General features: G+C 29.6%; 2 protein-coding genes across 2 annotated transcripts; one reads left to right on the top strand and one right to left on the bottom strand.

The window, feature by feature from the left end:
* The first annotated feature begins 6,254 nt into the window (after positions 1-6,254).
* On the top strand, positions 6,255-9,440 carry LOC145184530 (uncharacterized). Its single transcript, XM_080060228.2, has 2 exons — positions 6,255-6,479; positions 8,277-9,440. The coding sequence occupies exons 1-2, from the start codon at positions 6,367-6,369 to the stop codon at positions 9,286-9,288; spliced, it is 1,125 nt and encodes a 374-aa protein (XP_079916354.2). The 5' UTR covers positions 6,255-6,366; the 3' UTR covers positions 9,289-9,440.
* An 827-nt stretch (positions 9,441-10,267) lies between these two features.
* On the bottom strand, positions 10,268-13,572 carry LOC145184001 (metabotropic glutamate receptor 7-like). Its single transcript, XM_090092291.1, has 2 exons — positions 13,052-13,572; positions 10,268-12,746 (listed from the first exon to the last, which is right to left on the bottom strand). Exons 1-2 carry the CDS (start codon positions 13,200-13,202, stop codon positions 10,411-10,413), a joined length of 2,487 nt encoding a protein of 828 aa, XP_089948417.1. The 5' UTR covers positions 13,203-13,572; the 3' UTR covers positions 10,268-10,410.
* Positions 13,573-14,146: the final 574 nt, after the last annotated feature.

Genomic DNA, 14,146 nt, shown 5'->3' with positions numbered 1-14,146 from the left:
TAGTTCAAAGAAGTCAGTTGAAGATTGTGGTGTTCAACTACATGTAACTTAACTATATGTAAACTTCATTTTTATTTTTTCCTAAATGTTGGTAATAAATCAATAGATGCGATATTTAAGCATAAAAAATTAAAAATAATTTAATCTTGCGCTTTAAATTAGTTTAGTTTATCATCAAACAACAATAAATCGTAGAAAACACCCTGTGTTCATTGATGATTTTAAACATATTGGCATATTTTTTTAAAATTTTTTTTTTTTGTAAAACAAAAATGGTTTATTAGCATTTCTTACTCATATACAATTATACTGGTTAGGGTTAGGGTTAGTTAGGGTTGGTTAGGGTTAGGGTTACTTTTGCTTTTAATAAAATACCACCAATTGTGGTATTAACGCTACATCTCTCTTTCAATATATCTTTTAAGGGTCTCAAGTGTATTGCTATCACGTTTAAATCAGAAAAATAGAAAACTTTTTTTTTTACCATTATTATGAAATTACCGAAATCATGAGAACTGTTGCCCTAAACCTCTGGCCACAGCGCTACTCTCTCAAAGAGTTGTCTCATAAATATTTACATTAGGCTTCTCAGCTAGAACATCCTGTCATTAACTGAAAAAGAAGATTCTTTGAAAATTGAAAAAAAATCATCATTCTTGCAAGTTTTTAATGCAATAGAAAACTTAAACAATTGTCTAAACTCACCACCACCACCACCACTACAACCCTTTTTTTTTTTTTTAGCTGTTTAATACTAATTACATAACTAGTTATTTTTGATTTAACTAACAAGTTTGATTTTATATATATATATATATATATATATATATATATATATATATATATATATATATATATATATATATATATATATATATATATATAAAAGTAATGGGGATTAAAAAGAAAAACTGAAACTATTCAATTAAACAAGATTCTGCCCTAGCTGTGCAAGAAGTCAATCTTGCTTTGCTGAATCACTGGGAAAAATTTTAAATATAAACATAATTTACTAATGCCGCATAGTGAATTGTTGACAAAAATTATCTAAGTGAAGAAGATGTAGATGCGTTTTTGTTTCCAAAAGAAAAAGTTAGATAAGATTTGTTAACAGAAATGATTGAACCTCACGAATTCTTCTGTGTTGTATATTGAACATTTATACATTGAACATTTATTTCTGTGTTATATATTAAATTACGGATTCGTTTGATAAACAAACTCAAGCCTTTCCAAAATAATTTCGATCTCAAGAAATCTACCAAAGGTTTATCACAGAGCGTGAAATCGCCATTGACAAACTTTCTTCGGATGAATAAAGAACATCTCCAACAAAAAGATCAACAAATCTAAGAGTTATGATGGCTTTTCTTTCTTGAAATATGATAATCAAAGGATACTTTGTAAATATCAAGTTGTTATCATATAACTCAAAGCTTATTTTCTATTTCAGAAATTTTGAAACTTTTGTATAAGCAGTAGTTTTATTGAGATTTTAACAAAAGTACTTTTACTGTTAAAATTTTCTTTTCGCTGTAGTTTTACATAAAGGCTTTTTTCTTCTTTCAGTGTAAAACACACCCTTTACATTGTTTGAAGTTTTCTGAAACATCCACGTTTGAAAAAGCATTTTACATTTTACATTTCAGAAATTTGTACCTATTTTAATAAAGTATAACAGGCATTTCTTAAAAGTTTTTACCATTGCTTTGATTATTTTGCCATGAAACTGACTGCTGTTTGGTATGTAAAAGCTTGCTGGATTTTTCCAGCATAAAATTCCATGCAGAGAAGTTCTCATTAGAGTTGGCACAAAGAAAAATTAAATGTTTAAAGAAACATAATTCTTTACCTACCAATATTTATTGGTTTTAAATTATAATTTTATCTAGTCTCATTATTTTATACAAGAAAAATTATTTGCTTTCACCTTCAAAAAAAACTAAGAGGCGGAAAACCTGATGTTATAAGTTGCGAAAAACTATTAAAGTTGGAGGGGGAAATTCTGAAAAAATTTGCTTATTGTCTGATCATGGACGAATAAGAGACGGACGTGCAACGATAATGTTTTTTTTTTGCAAACCACGCTCGTTGCGTTAACATAAATTAAATTATGTTAAAGTCTGTCGGATTCGTCGAAAGTTTTTGGTCTCGTCTAACCAGTCCATCAGCTTCCTTTTAGTTATTCAAGATAACAGCAATAGAACCAAGTTTTAAAGCTTAATTTTGTACAGCTAGATACTCTTAATATTTTAAGAAATGACGCTGGTGATGATATAGATATTGAGATCATTTACTTAACTACTTTAGCACATGTATAACTAGAGATATAATTAATAATACAAAATATCAACTAGTTTTGTAGCTACCTAGATGGTTTCATGTCCAGGGAGCTATTATATTGATGTAGACTTCCAGTTTATGAATGTTATAGAACTTTCTATATTTATGTTTAACAATAGAAATATATACAATTAAGGATAAATAAGTTATACATAAAATGAATGTAAATACAACAAAGAAAAAAGTAATTTGTCACAGTTTTAAAGAATTTAGCAAAGCCAATTTATGGCAAACCGCAAGAATAATTAAGTATTTAGCATTAAAATAATAACATTTACCAGCTATATATAAACTAATTTTTACTTGACAAAAACAAATGGGTTATTATGTGCTTTTTATGATAAATGAAGTAATATACTAAATACGAAAAACGAAAACATGAATTATCTGGCCGCATTTTGCAATATAATTATAAATTTGAATAACTTTTTAAAAGGTTTTGCTTTATCAAATGAATTATAAAAAAGTCCATTAGAAAATACACCTATTAAAAAATAATGCATAGTGGAATATATTATGGAGCTTACAGAGTAGTCGAGACAAAAAATGGCGACATATCGGAAAAAATACTCAAAAAATACACAAAATTAAGGCTGGTCAATGAAGGACTAAGGAGTTGAATGAAACCGGACCTTGACAAAAAAATTTAAGCTTTTTTATATTTCGCTAAACATTTCTTAGTCATTTTAAAATTATCCTAACAGGTCTATTTTATCATTGACAGACTTTGGTTACTAAAAGCTTAAACTAATACCGCGTGATCAGAGTTTCTGTTTCAAAACTCTGGGCCGCCATTTGATTAGATTTTTTTGTTGACGGGTGAAAATTTAGAGTTTGTCGCATGGCTCGCTGATTTCTGCGGCCTCTCTGATGTTAAACAATAAGTTGCACGTCCAACTCTTATACGTCCGTGATCTGATAAAATGTAGAAAAAAATCTTGGTGGAGAGATGATTAGCAATAATGATAGTTGGATTCAAAGAGTGTTTTTTTTTTTTTTTTTTTGTGGTAAAACTGTTACCAGAAACTTCAATTAGAGTAGAATAGTTGTAAAACGAAATTTTTTATTGTCTTTGTATTCTAAGTTTATGTGATTTTAATGTAAACGCTTTCGTGTGTGATAAACGTCCTCGTGTGCGATAATCAATACTTGCATGGTCTCCAGATTTGAAAAACTATTTCGAACGTTAAAGGAACGCTGCGATTGCGCTTTCAACTTTTAATACTTCAGTACTACTGAAGTATCAAAATTTTTACTGACAGTAGCAAATCTCTCTTACTTTCCTGAGGGTGGATATACTTCAATCTTTTTTTATGACTGCTTTATGGATTTTATCAAAATCAATAGGTGAAATATTACAGTTAAATATTTGGCAACATAGTTCTTTCGAAAGCTGATTTAATTGAATTCCTAAGAGCAATGGTATTTTGTATGGAAAAATTAATAAAAAATCTAATTCAAAGATGTTTACACAAAGTAACAAGTAATCCATATTGCTAGTAAGACATCCACTTTGCTTTTCACTAATTTTTCATGATTCAAACTTTCATTTGCGCTGTACATGATATAAGTTCATTAATAGTTTTTTTAGAAGAAAAAGACTTTTTAAGAGCTGGATTATATAAAATCGTTTGATGTGAAGCTGAAATTTTTTCTTTTATATAGGCAAACAAATATGTGAATTCGAAACAGAAATTTTACGGCAAAGAACTCTGGTTTACTTACAGAACATGAAAAGATAGAAAGAAAAAAAATGTTTACGACAAGACTTTTTAGAAAGATTTTTTTTTTTTACATTGTAAAAAGCTAAGTTAACATCCTTAGACATTTTTTAACCATTCGTTTTTAACCATTCTTTTTTAACCATTTGTTTTAAATTAAAAGACGATATTTATTTAAAAACTCTTCATTCAAAATTTATCTAAAAATTATTTATTGTAGAATGTTTTTGCTGTTACGTAACTTTTTAAAAAAATTTATATTTTTTGTCTTTTAATTACATTATTATCTAATAGTAATGCTTTTTCTATATTGTTCATAATGAATTCATCGAAAAATATATTGATACATTTAAACAGCTACAACGGGCTCGTCCCTGATGGTGGTTGCGACTTAATTTAGTATATGACGACATTTAATTTAATATTTATTTATTTCTAAAAAGGAACAGAATCATTAAATTTAGTTTATAAATACGGTTCTGTTATGGCAGTGAAAAAAAACATTGATTGGCAGCTATATAAAGTCGTTATTTAAACCAGCTTAGCCCATGACAGATTTTCCATTTGTTCTTATATTTTTTGTTTGCTTATGAATGAAATAGATGGCTCAAGTTTATATTCAGCGAAATGGGGTTTATCCGCTAAGAGTTGTTCGATTTGGTTCAAGGAAATAATTCCCCCAAAGACAACCCCATCCCCCACACCCCTCTAAAACTTCTCAATAAAAAAAAAAGAAAAGTTGGTTTAACTTATGTTTGGTTACGGATCATGATAACCTTAACTCTGACCCTTCAGTAGTTTTTTTTTTTTTTTTTTTTTTTTAGGGGGGGGGGGGAATCATTTCCTTGTTCTGTTGTATCAAAGCTGTTTTGGTCTGCGGGCGAAATCTGCGCGCGTATAATTTTAAAAAATGGTCTTTAAAAGAAATTTTAAAAGATTGCTTAACTTGATTTCTAATTAGCCAATTATGCCGCGTGTATTTTTTTCTTTCCATTTTTAAGATTAATGGCTGACATCCAATGATTCTACTTGATATAAATTGTTCATACATTAATACCGAACTTTAAAAAGAATTATCATGCAGCTCATCGTTTTATAGGAATATAAACATAGTTACCCAGCATTTATGCAAATACCAAAAGAGAAAAAGAGAATAGAGAATTTAAATTCCATTCATTATAAAATAAAGCGTTTTTTACCATTTCTTTGTTTCTAATAAAAGATTATTTAAAACTGCCGTCACGGTTTAACGTAGAAATATTAGCCAAAAGCTATTTCTTTTTTTTTTTTTTTTTTTACTAATTAAAAAATGTGGCAAACCATTTTTGTTTTAAAGAAATGTTTTCACGACATTGATAAATTATCGCGACCCTTTTGCCCATCGTTACGCTATTTCAAGCAATTCTTAAACATCAAAGATCAAAAAAAGTGTATAATCGTATATAAATATAATAAATCATATAACAATATTATAAAGAAGAAAATATATCGTAAACCAAACAGATGTATTAAATAGAAACTATGAATAGCAAGATAAGGAATTATGCTATAATATATTTATATATGTATATGTTATATTATCATTAGGCGAACGCGCAAGAACAATTAAACCTCTTACAATGAAGTTTTTATGTTATGTCGAAAAATATTTGTTAATTTTTATATGCTATGAAATATTCGCTTTTACTTGTTCAAATAAAATAAAAATATTCTGTTATGTTTTTATAATCTTGTTTACTTTTTTTTTTTTTTTTTTTTTTTTTTTTTTTTTAATTTTCTTATTGTCGCCGCTTTTAAGTGAAGAGGAAACCGTCTTCTATTATTATTATTGTTATAATTTTTCTTATAAATTTCTGAACAACATTGACGGAGCATGTTTTCTATTTTATATTTGTACGCTAAAGAAAAATCATCGCAGAGCTTTTGTAAAATAAAAACTTTGAAAATAAATAAATGTGAAGGCATTAATAATTCAACAATAAGGTCGTGCGTATATTTATTTGAAATTTATAGAAATTTTCAATTCAACTATATTCTTTCAATTAAAAAAAGTGAATGATAAAAACTTCCAAGCAGTGCTTATCATCTAAATAATTCGGCATTTATAACACCTGTATTTATTTAGTATCTACGGTCGAGAGCAATATTTACAAGCCTCATAAATCGACTATAGAACGAAATATTTATTTAATTGAGTTTAATTCTGAAGTTTAGAATTTACAAGCGTATTTATAAAGATTGTCGCCACGTTTAAAACAAAACGATTTTTGCGATAAGAATATCTTTTTTTGTTTTTTAGTGTATGAATTTTGTTTTTCTATTGCATAGAAGAATATTTCGTGAAAATTTACATATTTATATGAAGCTTGATATAATGAGCGAAATAAACTTAGAACCTGTCAACAAAAAAAAAAGGTAAGTTTAAAAAAAAAAAATTTGTAACCAATATTTTAAAAAGAAAGTGTTGAATTCTTAAGTTCAGTTTTTCAATGTTTTTTGTTTTTTTTTCCCTTGACAATTGATTTTCATTTTTAGGCCATAAAATGCCATTAAAGATTTTATTATGTTGTAAATAACTTTAATATTAAAGAGGTTTTAGTAAGTTACGGAAAACAACTTCATACTCACTTAATGAAACTTTACTTCGTGATATCTGCTTTAGGCTCGTTTTTTTAAGCCGGTATCATGTAAATGAAGCGAAAGTGAAGTATTTATCCTGAATATTATGAATTAGTTAATGAATATATTAACGAGTCTTTTAATTAAACAAATCTAAATTTTAAAAGATACTTATGCACTAATTTTGAAACGTTCTATAGTTAGAGGGGATCACTTTGCTCCGTAAGAGTTTGAATAGTATTCGTTTGTGAAGAGAAATAATTTCGATAGCTTCATTTTTTACCGAAGGAAAAAGAAAAAAACTTCATTTGATTTAACAATAACCTTATTAAAGTGTGTTAGAAAAACTAACGTCTAATTTTCCTTAATAATTTTCTTAAAACTAAATGATGGAACATTTAAAAAATTAAATATTTATAGATGCATGCGTGCGAGTGTGCGCGTGTGTTGATAGGTGGATGTGCGCATGAGTGTATGAAGCACGCTCCGTTATCTTTTTCAATTATATTTGCGCGTAAAATATTATAAGACAAGAAATGTGATTTCTCGTTCCAGAACACTCTTCATTGATGCGGGCGTTTTAAATACGTTGCGGTCTTTGGCCTGGTAGATAAATCTGAAAATCTCTTTTAACAACTATCAAGCAAAAATTACTTGATTTTTTTTCCCCCGTTATTTAGAATTTTTAACAATATGCAATTGCTTCAAAAGAAAACTTTCCAAAAATTAATAAAGCTCTCTTTTTAAAGCTCTCGAGTTAAAACAAGAAAATGAAAGTCTTTGTTCTTCTCGCACGTTAGATAATTTAAAATAATTAGTTTGACATTTATCAAAGTAAAAACTTTAGATAGACCTAGTCGGAATTCCCTAATATAGTTTTTTCCTGCATTCGTGGCATTGACTTTTTGACAGGAAACACTTTTTATACTTTGATTCTAAAAGAATTGAATTATAAAAATATCAATTACAATTTTAAGGATGTCTTGATTTAAATTACATATCTTTTCTGCTTTTGTGTTTCTCAATTTCATTCTGGCATCCAATTTTTGACAGGAAACATTTTTCATACCTTGCATTTAAAAAAAAGAAATAGTACTAGTTTTTTCAAAAAAAAAACGTGTAGTTATATGTTTTCTTAATATAAATCATATATTTTTTCTGCTTTTGTGTTTCTCATTTTTAATCTGATATCCAATTTTAAAGTTAATGATCAGAAACTTTAAAAAAATAAAGCTGTTTATGTTTAAACTTTTTTATGTCATTAAAATAATAATTGTGATTAAATAAAAACAATCCCATCCAATTTTTGGGGGGCGGGAGGCTCGACTTGCTTTTAACAGTAATCTAAATTTAATCAATTTCTTATAGTGTTGGTTTATCTCCTTAAGTTTATCTGCTACAACTTGGGGTTTCCTTTTCTTTTTTTGTTATATTTTTATATATTTTATATAGTTACCATAAAATAATTTTTTGATCTTTTTAATTTGATTACTTTTGGTATTATAAATGTTTTATTATTCTGTTTCTGTTTTGATTGTTTGTAATTCTTCTGATATTGCAGTAATTGTCATTTATTTGATATTTTCATATTAGATTTACTATGATGAGAAATACTGACGAAGAAATCCATTACGTAAATGGAAACAGCGATTCCGATAACTACAAACCAAATTTTGATGATCATACAGACGATACAAACTCTAATCACAATGAAGATATACCCGTAGTAACACACGGGGAAATGGACATAAGTAACGGAGACTCTTGTGGTTTAAATTTTGAAGATGAAATGTTGCCATACACACCTGAGCTTAAAAAAAAAGGACAACGCGGACGACCGAAGAAGGCAAACGAGTCCATGGAATGGAACGATGAAGCGTCTGAAGCGCTTATCCACTTATGGCAAAGCAAAGAAGAGTTATATAATCGCCAGCATCCTTATTTCTATGTCAAAGAAGCTAAAGAAAAAGCCATCGAAGCTATTCGACTTTCACTTGAAAAAATGGGTTTTAAAATTTCAGCCAATCAAATTTTTAGCAAATTTCAGTCTTTACGCACATACTTTTGCAGTCAGCGCACAAAGATTGCTTCCGCGCGAAAAAACGGGATTTTTGACGAAGAATATTTGGAAAGTAAGTGGAGGTTTTATAAAAGCTTACAATTTCTTGACGATAACATGAAGCAAAGAGAAACATACGCGACGCGTCCAAAATTTAACGATTCAAGCTATCCTTACGATGGATTAGGCACTCCTGGTAATTTCTCAAGAAGCATGGTTGTAAATGAGCATTTGCAGGATAATTGTAAATATGACTATCGTGATGATAAATACGATTACCAAGAGGAAAAAGAATTACAGAGGTCTGGTAGTGGCAGTAATACTCCACCTACCAGAAACATCATTAAGATTGAGCCACGAACAGATTACAATGAACTAGTAAGAGACGAAGATCAATCTTTCGGAGATTTAGTAGCAAGTATGATGCGTCAAATTAGATGTGGACAACAAAAAGATCTTTTAAAATTAGAGATTCAGCAGCTCATTATAAAAGCAAAATATGCAAATACAAATGATCATCGACCAAATGATCATCCCCGTGACTGAACTAGAATTTGAAATATTTTTTTAAATGGTTTTTCAATGGGGAATCAACAGGTAAAAGTCTCCAGAGCATTTGTAATGTATACAGAGATTTATTATTATACATAAATGTAAATAGAGTATGCGAAGTTATAGATATTTTTGTGAAACACCAATTTCCAATTTTTTTTTTTTTTTTTTTTTCTGCGCAAAGCAAGGCTCTTAAAACGAAATAAATCATCTTCCACGATTTAAATATAACGGTGCACCATTGACCGGTGTCTACAGGTGTGCCACGATATTTAGAATATGCATTAATGCATTAAATGAAAATAGTTTTTAAATACAAATGGTGCTGGTACCAAAATAAATAATACATTTTCATTCTTTTTTTTTTTTTTTTTTTTTTCATTACATTTTTTCAATACATTTTTCATTCATTTTCATTAGTTTTCTTTGCAGGTTTGGAAACTTTCACGAGAAAATACAACAAGTAACAGTAACCTAGCAACATTTGCCTTTACCATTACAGAAACAACTTCATCAATAAAAACGTGAAAAGATTTTCGGTGACACGTCACTGAAAGTTAAGAGACAAAAATCACCTGAATTTTAGTTTTTTTTCATTTTATCAGCACTTCAATTTTTTTTCAAACGTTTTAAGATAACTATAATCTAAATTATTGGTCTTTTTATTTAGGTAACTAGGTAACCTGTAAAAGCTATTAATAATCAAGCGACTTCTAAAGGGGGGTTTATTGATCGTCGATTTAAAGGACGGCGAGTTTAATCTCGTCATATTTTAAAGTTGATTTTAATACACAAACAAAATCTTTTCTACTTATGAAATTTTATTTTCCAACCTAAACCATTTATGATTGGATAAAAAGTTGTTTATTTTAAAGAGAGCTTCGTGAACCAAATGGTTACAAGACCATGTTTGATGCTACGTTACTGCAGTTTTTGTAAAAGGAAATAGGTCTTTGGATAAATGAGCATGATATTTAATGTTATAAACTTTTATTCAAAACGTAAAATCTTTGTCTAGCAACTGAATATGAATAACCTTAAGAAAAATTTATAAACCATCAATAGTTTACACGTCGGCAATAAAAACTATTTTAGTGAACAAAGGTATGTTAAATTCTAAATCATTTCTCCCTTCATCTTTAATTGAACAACATCGTGGTCGGCAAAGCCTCGGGTATGTAAACCCCCTTGGTGGTGCGCACTGTCGGTATTTTTCAAAATGCTTCGTCTATCGACCGTTTTACCATCTCTTTCCGTTTTAAAATAAATGATAAATAATTTAGGTCCAATGAATATGATGAACAAAGAGAAAGCTATGACAAATGTCATTACAGCTTGCCCCTCTTCCAACTGTTTGTTGACGTGTTTGTAAAGAATGATGATTTCAACCAAACATAGTAAATAAAAAACGCAATATGACTTTGCGATGTGTTGCAATTCGTTGCTATTTTCGTTCATTTTGGTTGACCAACATGAAAGAAAGCTACCTGCAATGCTCAGTGCAATATTGTAACTAAATGCGGCCCACCAAACGTGGCTAGACCAATTTGAACATTCAAACCATCTCACGTACCAAATTTCTGTCTCGTTATGATTGGTTTTAGGTGGGTAGCTATTCAAGCCAATCGCTAAGATTAGAAACTGAATAAAAATTAACACAATAATAATTGCAAGTCTTGGAGAAATTAAACCACATATTTTATTCTCATTATTGCATTTTTCGTTAACAAATGCGCTGCGGGAATATAGCGCACTGAACATAATTGTTAAACCGATATTTAAAAATGCAATGTAAACCGAGCATCCTGAAACAGTGGGTTTGTTGAGTAATGGGATAGGAGAAACAAACATGACCAGGCATCCAAAAAGGAACCAAAGCAACACATTATAATTGGATTGTTTTACAACTTCATGATCAAACTTCACGGTGAAAATGACGACCGCAAAAAGGATGAAGACGCAGCCAATGAAAATAAGAAAAATAACAAGTGATCCAACCCCCCCTGATGACCAGGTCATGTGAATAAGGTTATATTTTCGGCAAAACGTTTTATTTGGATTTGTAGTTTCTCCTGCGTTGCAATCGATACATTTATCAGAATTGGTAACATTGCTAGTAGACAAGTGAGGACAAACTTCGCAGGTCCAGCAACAAGAATCTGAACGTGGTGATAATGTGCGTTTGAAACCCGGTAGGCAATCTGCCGAACAGAGTGATTGAGGAGTAAGTTTATTACCGTTTTTCCATCGAATTTTAGACTCATCAACGATAAGTTCAGATTGGTTTGTCCACGAACCAACTCTGACAACAGCATATTCTCCAAACATGTTTAGCTGTATGTTATAAATGGAAAAGGTTTTTTCAACTGCAGTGAGCTTTTCAGAGAAATATAATAAATATGGATTACTTCCGTCATCTAAATAATTCACTCTAACTGAAAGATTTGAAATTGCTTCGACTAAAGACTGTCTTCCATCTTTCCTTTTATTTTCTGCACTTGCTACTGCATAAACAGAGTTAAATGAGTAAATAGCCTCACCTGAGGCATCCTTTAGATTTTCCAACACTGCAACTTCATTGTCTTTGCATAACTTTGTTTCAAGTGGCGGTTTTGAAAGACACTCCGCTCGATATAACCTACTTAACCACGGTTTATTGTATGATATATTTCTATTTAAAGATCCTATATAGTCATTGAACTTCTCAATGGAGTTTGCGCTAATGTAAACCATACCATCCACTATTTTTGGATAACTTTTTAAGTAGTTTAATTTCATTGACCAATCTGTTGTTGTTACAATTATCGGATGATTGAAATCCTCTGCATTTAACGCTTTATAAAAAGATAACTCGCTTGCTTCAGTTGTATGAATAACAACAACTTTTATCAAAGTTTTTTCTTTTATTTCTTTTATAAGTTCTCTTATACTCGCTTCATCAGATAAAAAACTTTTTGCAGTACATGCTTTCACTTCGGAGAGTTTTTTTTTTAAAACTTCAAAGCCTTTTTCACCTTGAATATCTTTTGAAACAGCTGCGTGAACATATTGCCAACCGAATTTTTTGACAAATGCTGCAACAGAAACCATTCTAAATGATTTTTCAGGAAAAGCAGACACTAACATAGCAATACGTTGGTCTTTATCTGGGTTTTTGTTATTTAGCCTTGCGTTCTCCGGGCTGTAGCTTATTTGAAGTATACGACTTGTATTTAAAATAGAATTTAAACTGTTCAAAGAATCTCTTGGAAAGCTAGAAATAACTGCTTTCACTGGGGCAGGGTTTGTATTGTTCTTTGCATAATTAATGACTTCGTCCCTCATGTCTTTGTAGTGTCTGAGTTCGGTATGAAAATCACCACAACTGTCACGAATATCAAAACCAATTTTGTTAGAATTGTTGATGTTGAGAAGAGCTACCGCAAACACAATTGCTTCAGCATGAGCAATACCTGGAAATATATAATAAAGTAATATATTTTATTTTCTCACATCAAAAAATTGCAATAAAGTTATATATATTCAATTCGCTTTCATCAATAAATGCAATAAAATTGTATGTTAAACTCGCTTACGTTGATAAAAGCAACGTAGTTGTGTATTTAATTCGCTGTATATTTAATGACCTCGTCCCTCATGTCATCGTACTGAATGTTTTTGTTGTTTGAACAAATTCAAAGTAAAAGTACCGTAAGATTGAATTTTACCTAGACACATTTTCTGCTTGATAACAAAATGCAGATATTTAAAAGATTACCTTTTAAGTTCGGTTTATTGCACTCGCTGTTACTCTCAGACAGGGGTAAAATGGCTCCAATAACGATGTTTCCATCTTGTCGATATCTTCCGGGTTGAGCTGAACACACCAACTTTATTGCAATGGCCAAAAATAATAATATTCGAAACATTGTGCATGGATACTTACACGAAAGAAAAAATCTGTGACTGATAATATTATATTGTTATTTTTGTAACACTGCGTTCACAGATAAATATAGAGAACATGATCCAGCGATCCACCAGCGAGAAACGTAAATACAGTTGAAATTTGGAAACTCAATATAAATATCTATAGCGTAAACGTCTTTTAAATGATTTTACCTTTTTGTCAGGGGGTTTATACAATTAAAGATAAGCTTAAAAGGAAATTATTTCTAGCTGTTTTTGATTAAGAAGTGAATGATTCCGCAAGAATACATTCATTGTGCTAAATGTCTATGAAAAATGAGAGATAATTGCGCTTAACAAAGTTTTTTATAAATCTTTGCATTGTCAACAAATTCAACTCAATGCTATTATCTAGTGTCCTAATCCTCGTTACTTATAATTGATCAAGTATAAAGTTTTGCATAGTTAATCCGATCATAGGTTTAAAATATCGCGCATTTCTTGATTGATCATTTGAAGGTAATCAAGTGTATATATTGTTAAGATGTTCTGCATAGTGTTATGTATTTAACACATGGGGAGGTTTACACATCGATCATTGAGAATACACGAGTATATATATAGTATATATAAAATATGTAGTATATATATATATATGGATAGAGTTAAATATTGATTAAAAATATATATTTTTGAAATCCTAAGTATTAATTAAACATAGACTAATTGCTAATATATGCACAAAACATATGCACAAAGCATTCACAAATTACTAATATATATTATATATATTTAATTGCATTTTAAAAATATTTCATTTTACTCCTTGACTTCAATTCGAGGAAAAAAGGGATTTGTGCTGATGTTAACATGATCTTTGTATTAAACATAAGAAGAAAAATAACAGAAATTTTTCACTCAAAGTGTTTCAGCAATTTAGAATCGCTAAATATCCACTGGTAAA

This window comes from Hydra viridissima, unplaced genomic scaffold (assembly GCF_058129835.1).
Source record: "Hydra viridissima isolate aposymbiotic clone 2 unplaced genomic scaffold, HvirCarnegie_v1 scaffold_7, whole genome shotgun sequence".
NCBI lineage: Eukaryota > Metazoa > Cnidaria > Hydrozoa > Anthoathecata > Hydridae > Hydra > Hydra viridissima.
Note: the sequence above shows the minus strand (reverse complement) of the source record. Positions and strands in the feature narration are given on the sequence as shown.

What these genes read in the sequence shown, in the direction of transcription:
- LOC145184530 (XM_080060228.2), top strand. Translation starts at nt 6,367, where the DNA reads ATGAATTTTGTTTTTCTATTGCATAGAAGAATATTTCGTGAAAATTTA. An exon ending in CCTGTCAACAAAAAAAAAAG is followed by an intron (nt 6,480 to 8,276) that starts GTAAGTTTAAAA and finishes TTTTCATATTAG; the next exon opens with ATTTACTATGATGAGAAATA.
- LOC145184001 (XM_090092291.1), bottom strand. Translation starts at nt 13,202, where the DNA reads ATGTTTCGAATATTATTATTTTTGGCCATTGCAATAAAGTTGGTGTGT. An exon ending in CAATAAACCGAACTTAAAAG is followed by an intron (nt 12,747 to 13,051) that starts GTAATCTTTTAA and finishes ATATATTTCCAG; the next exon opens with GTATTGCTCATGCTGAAGCA.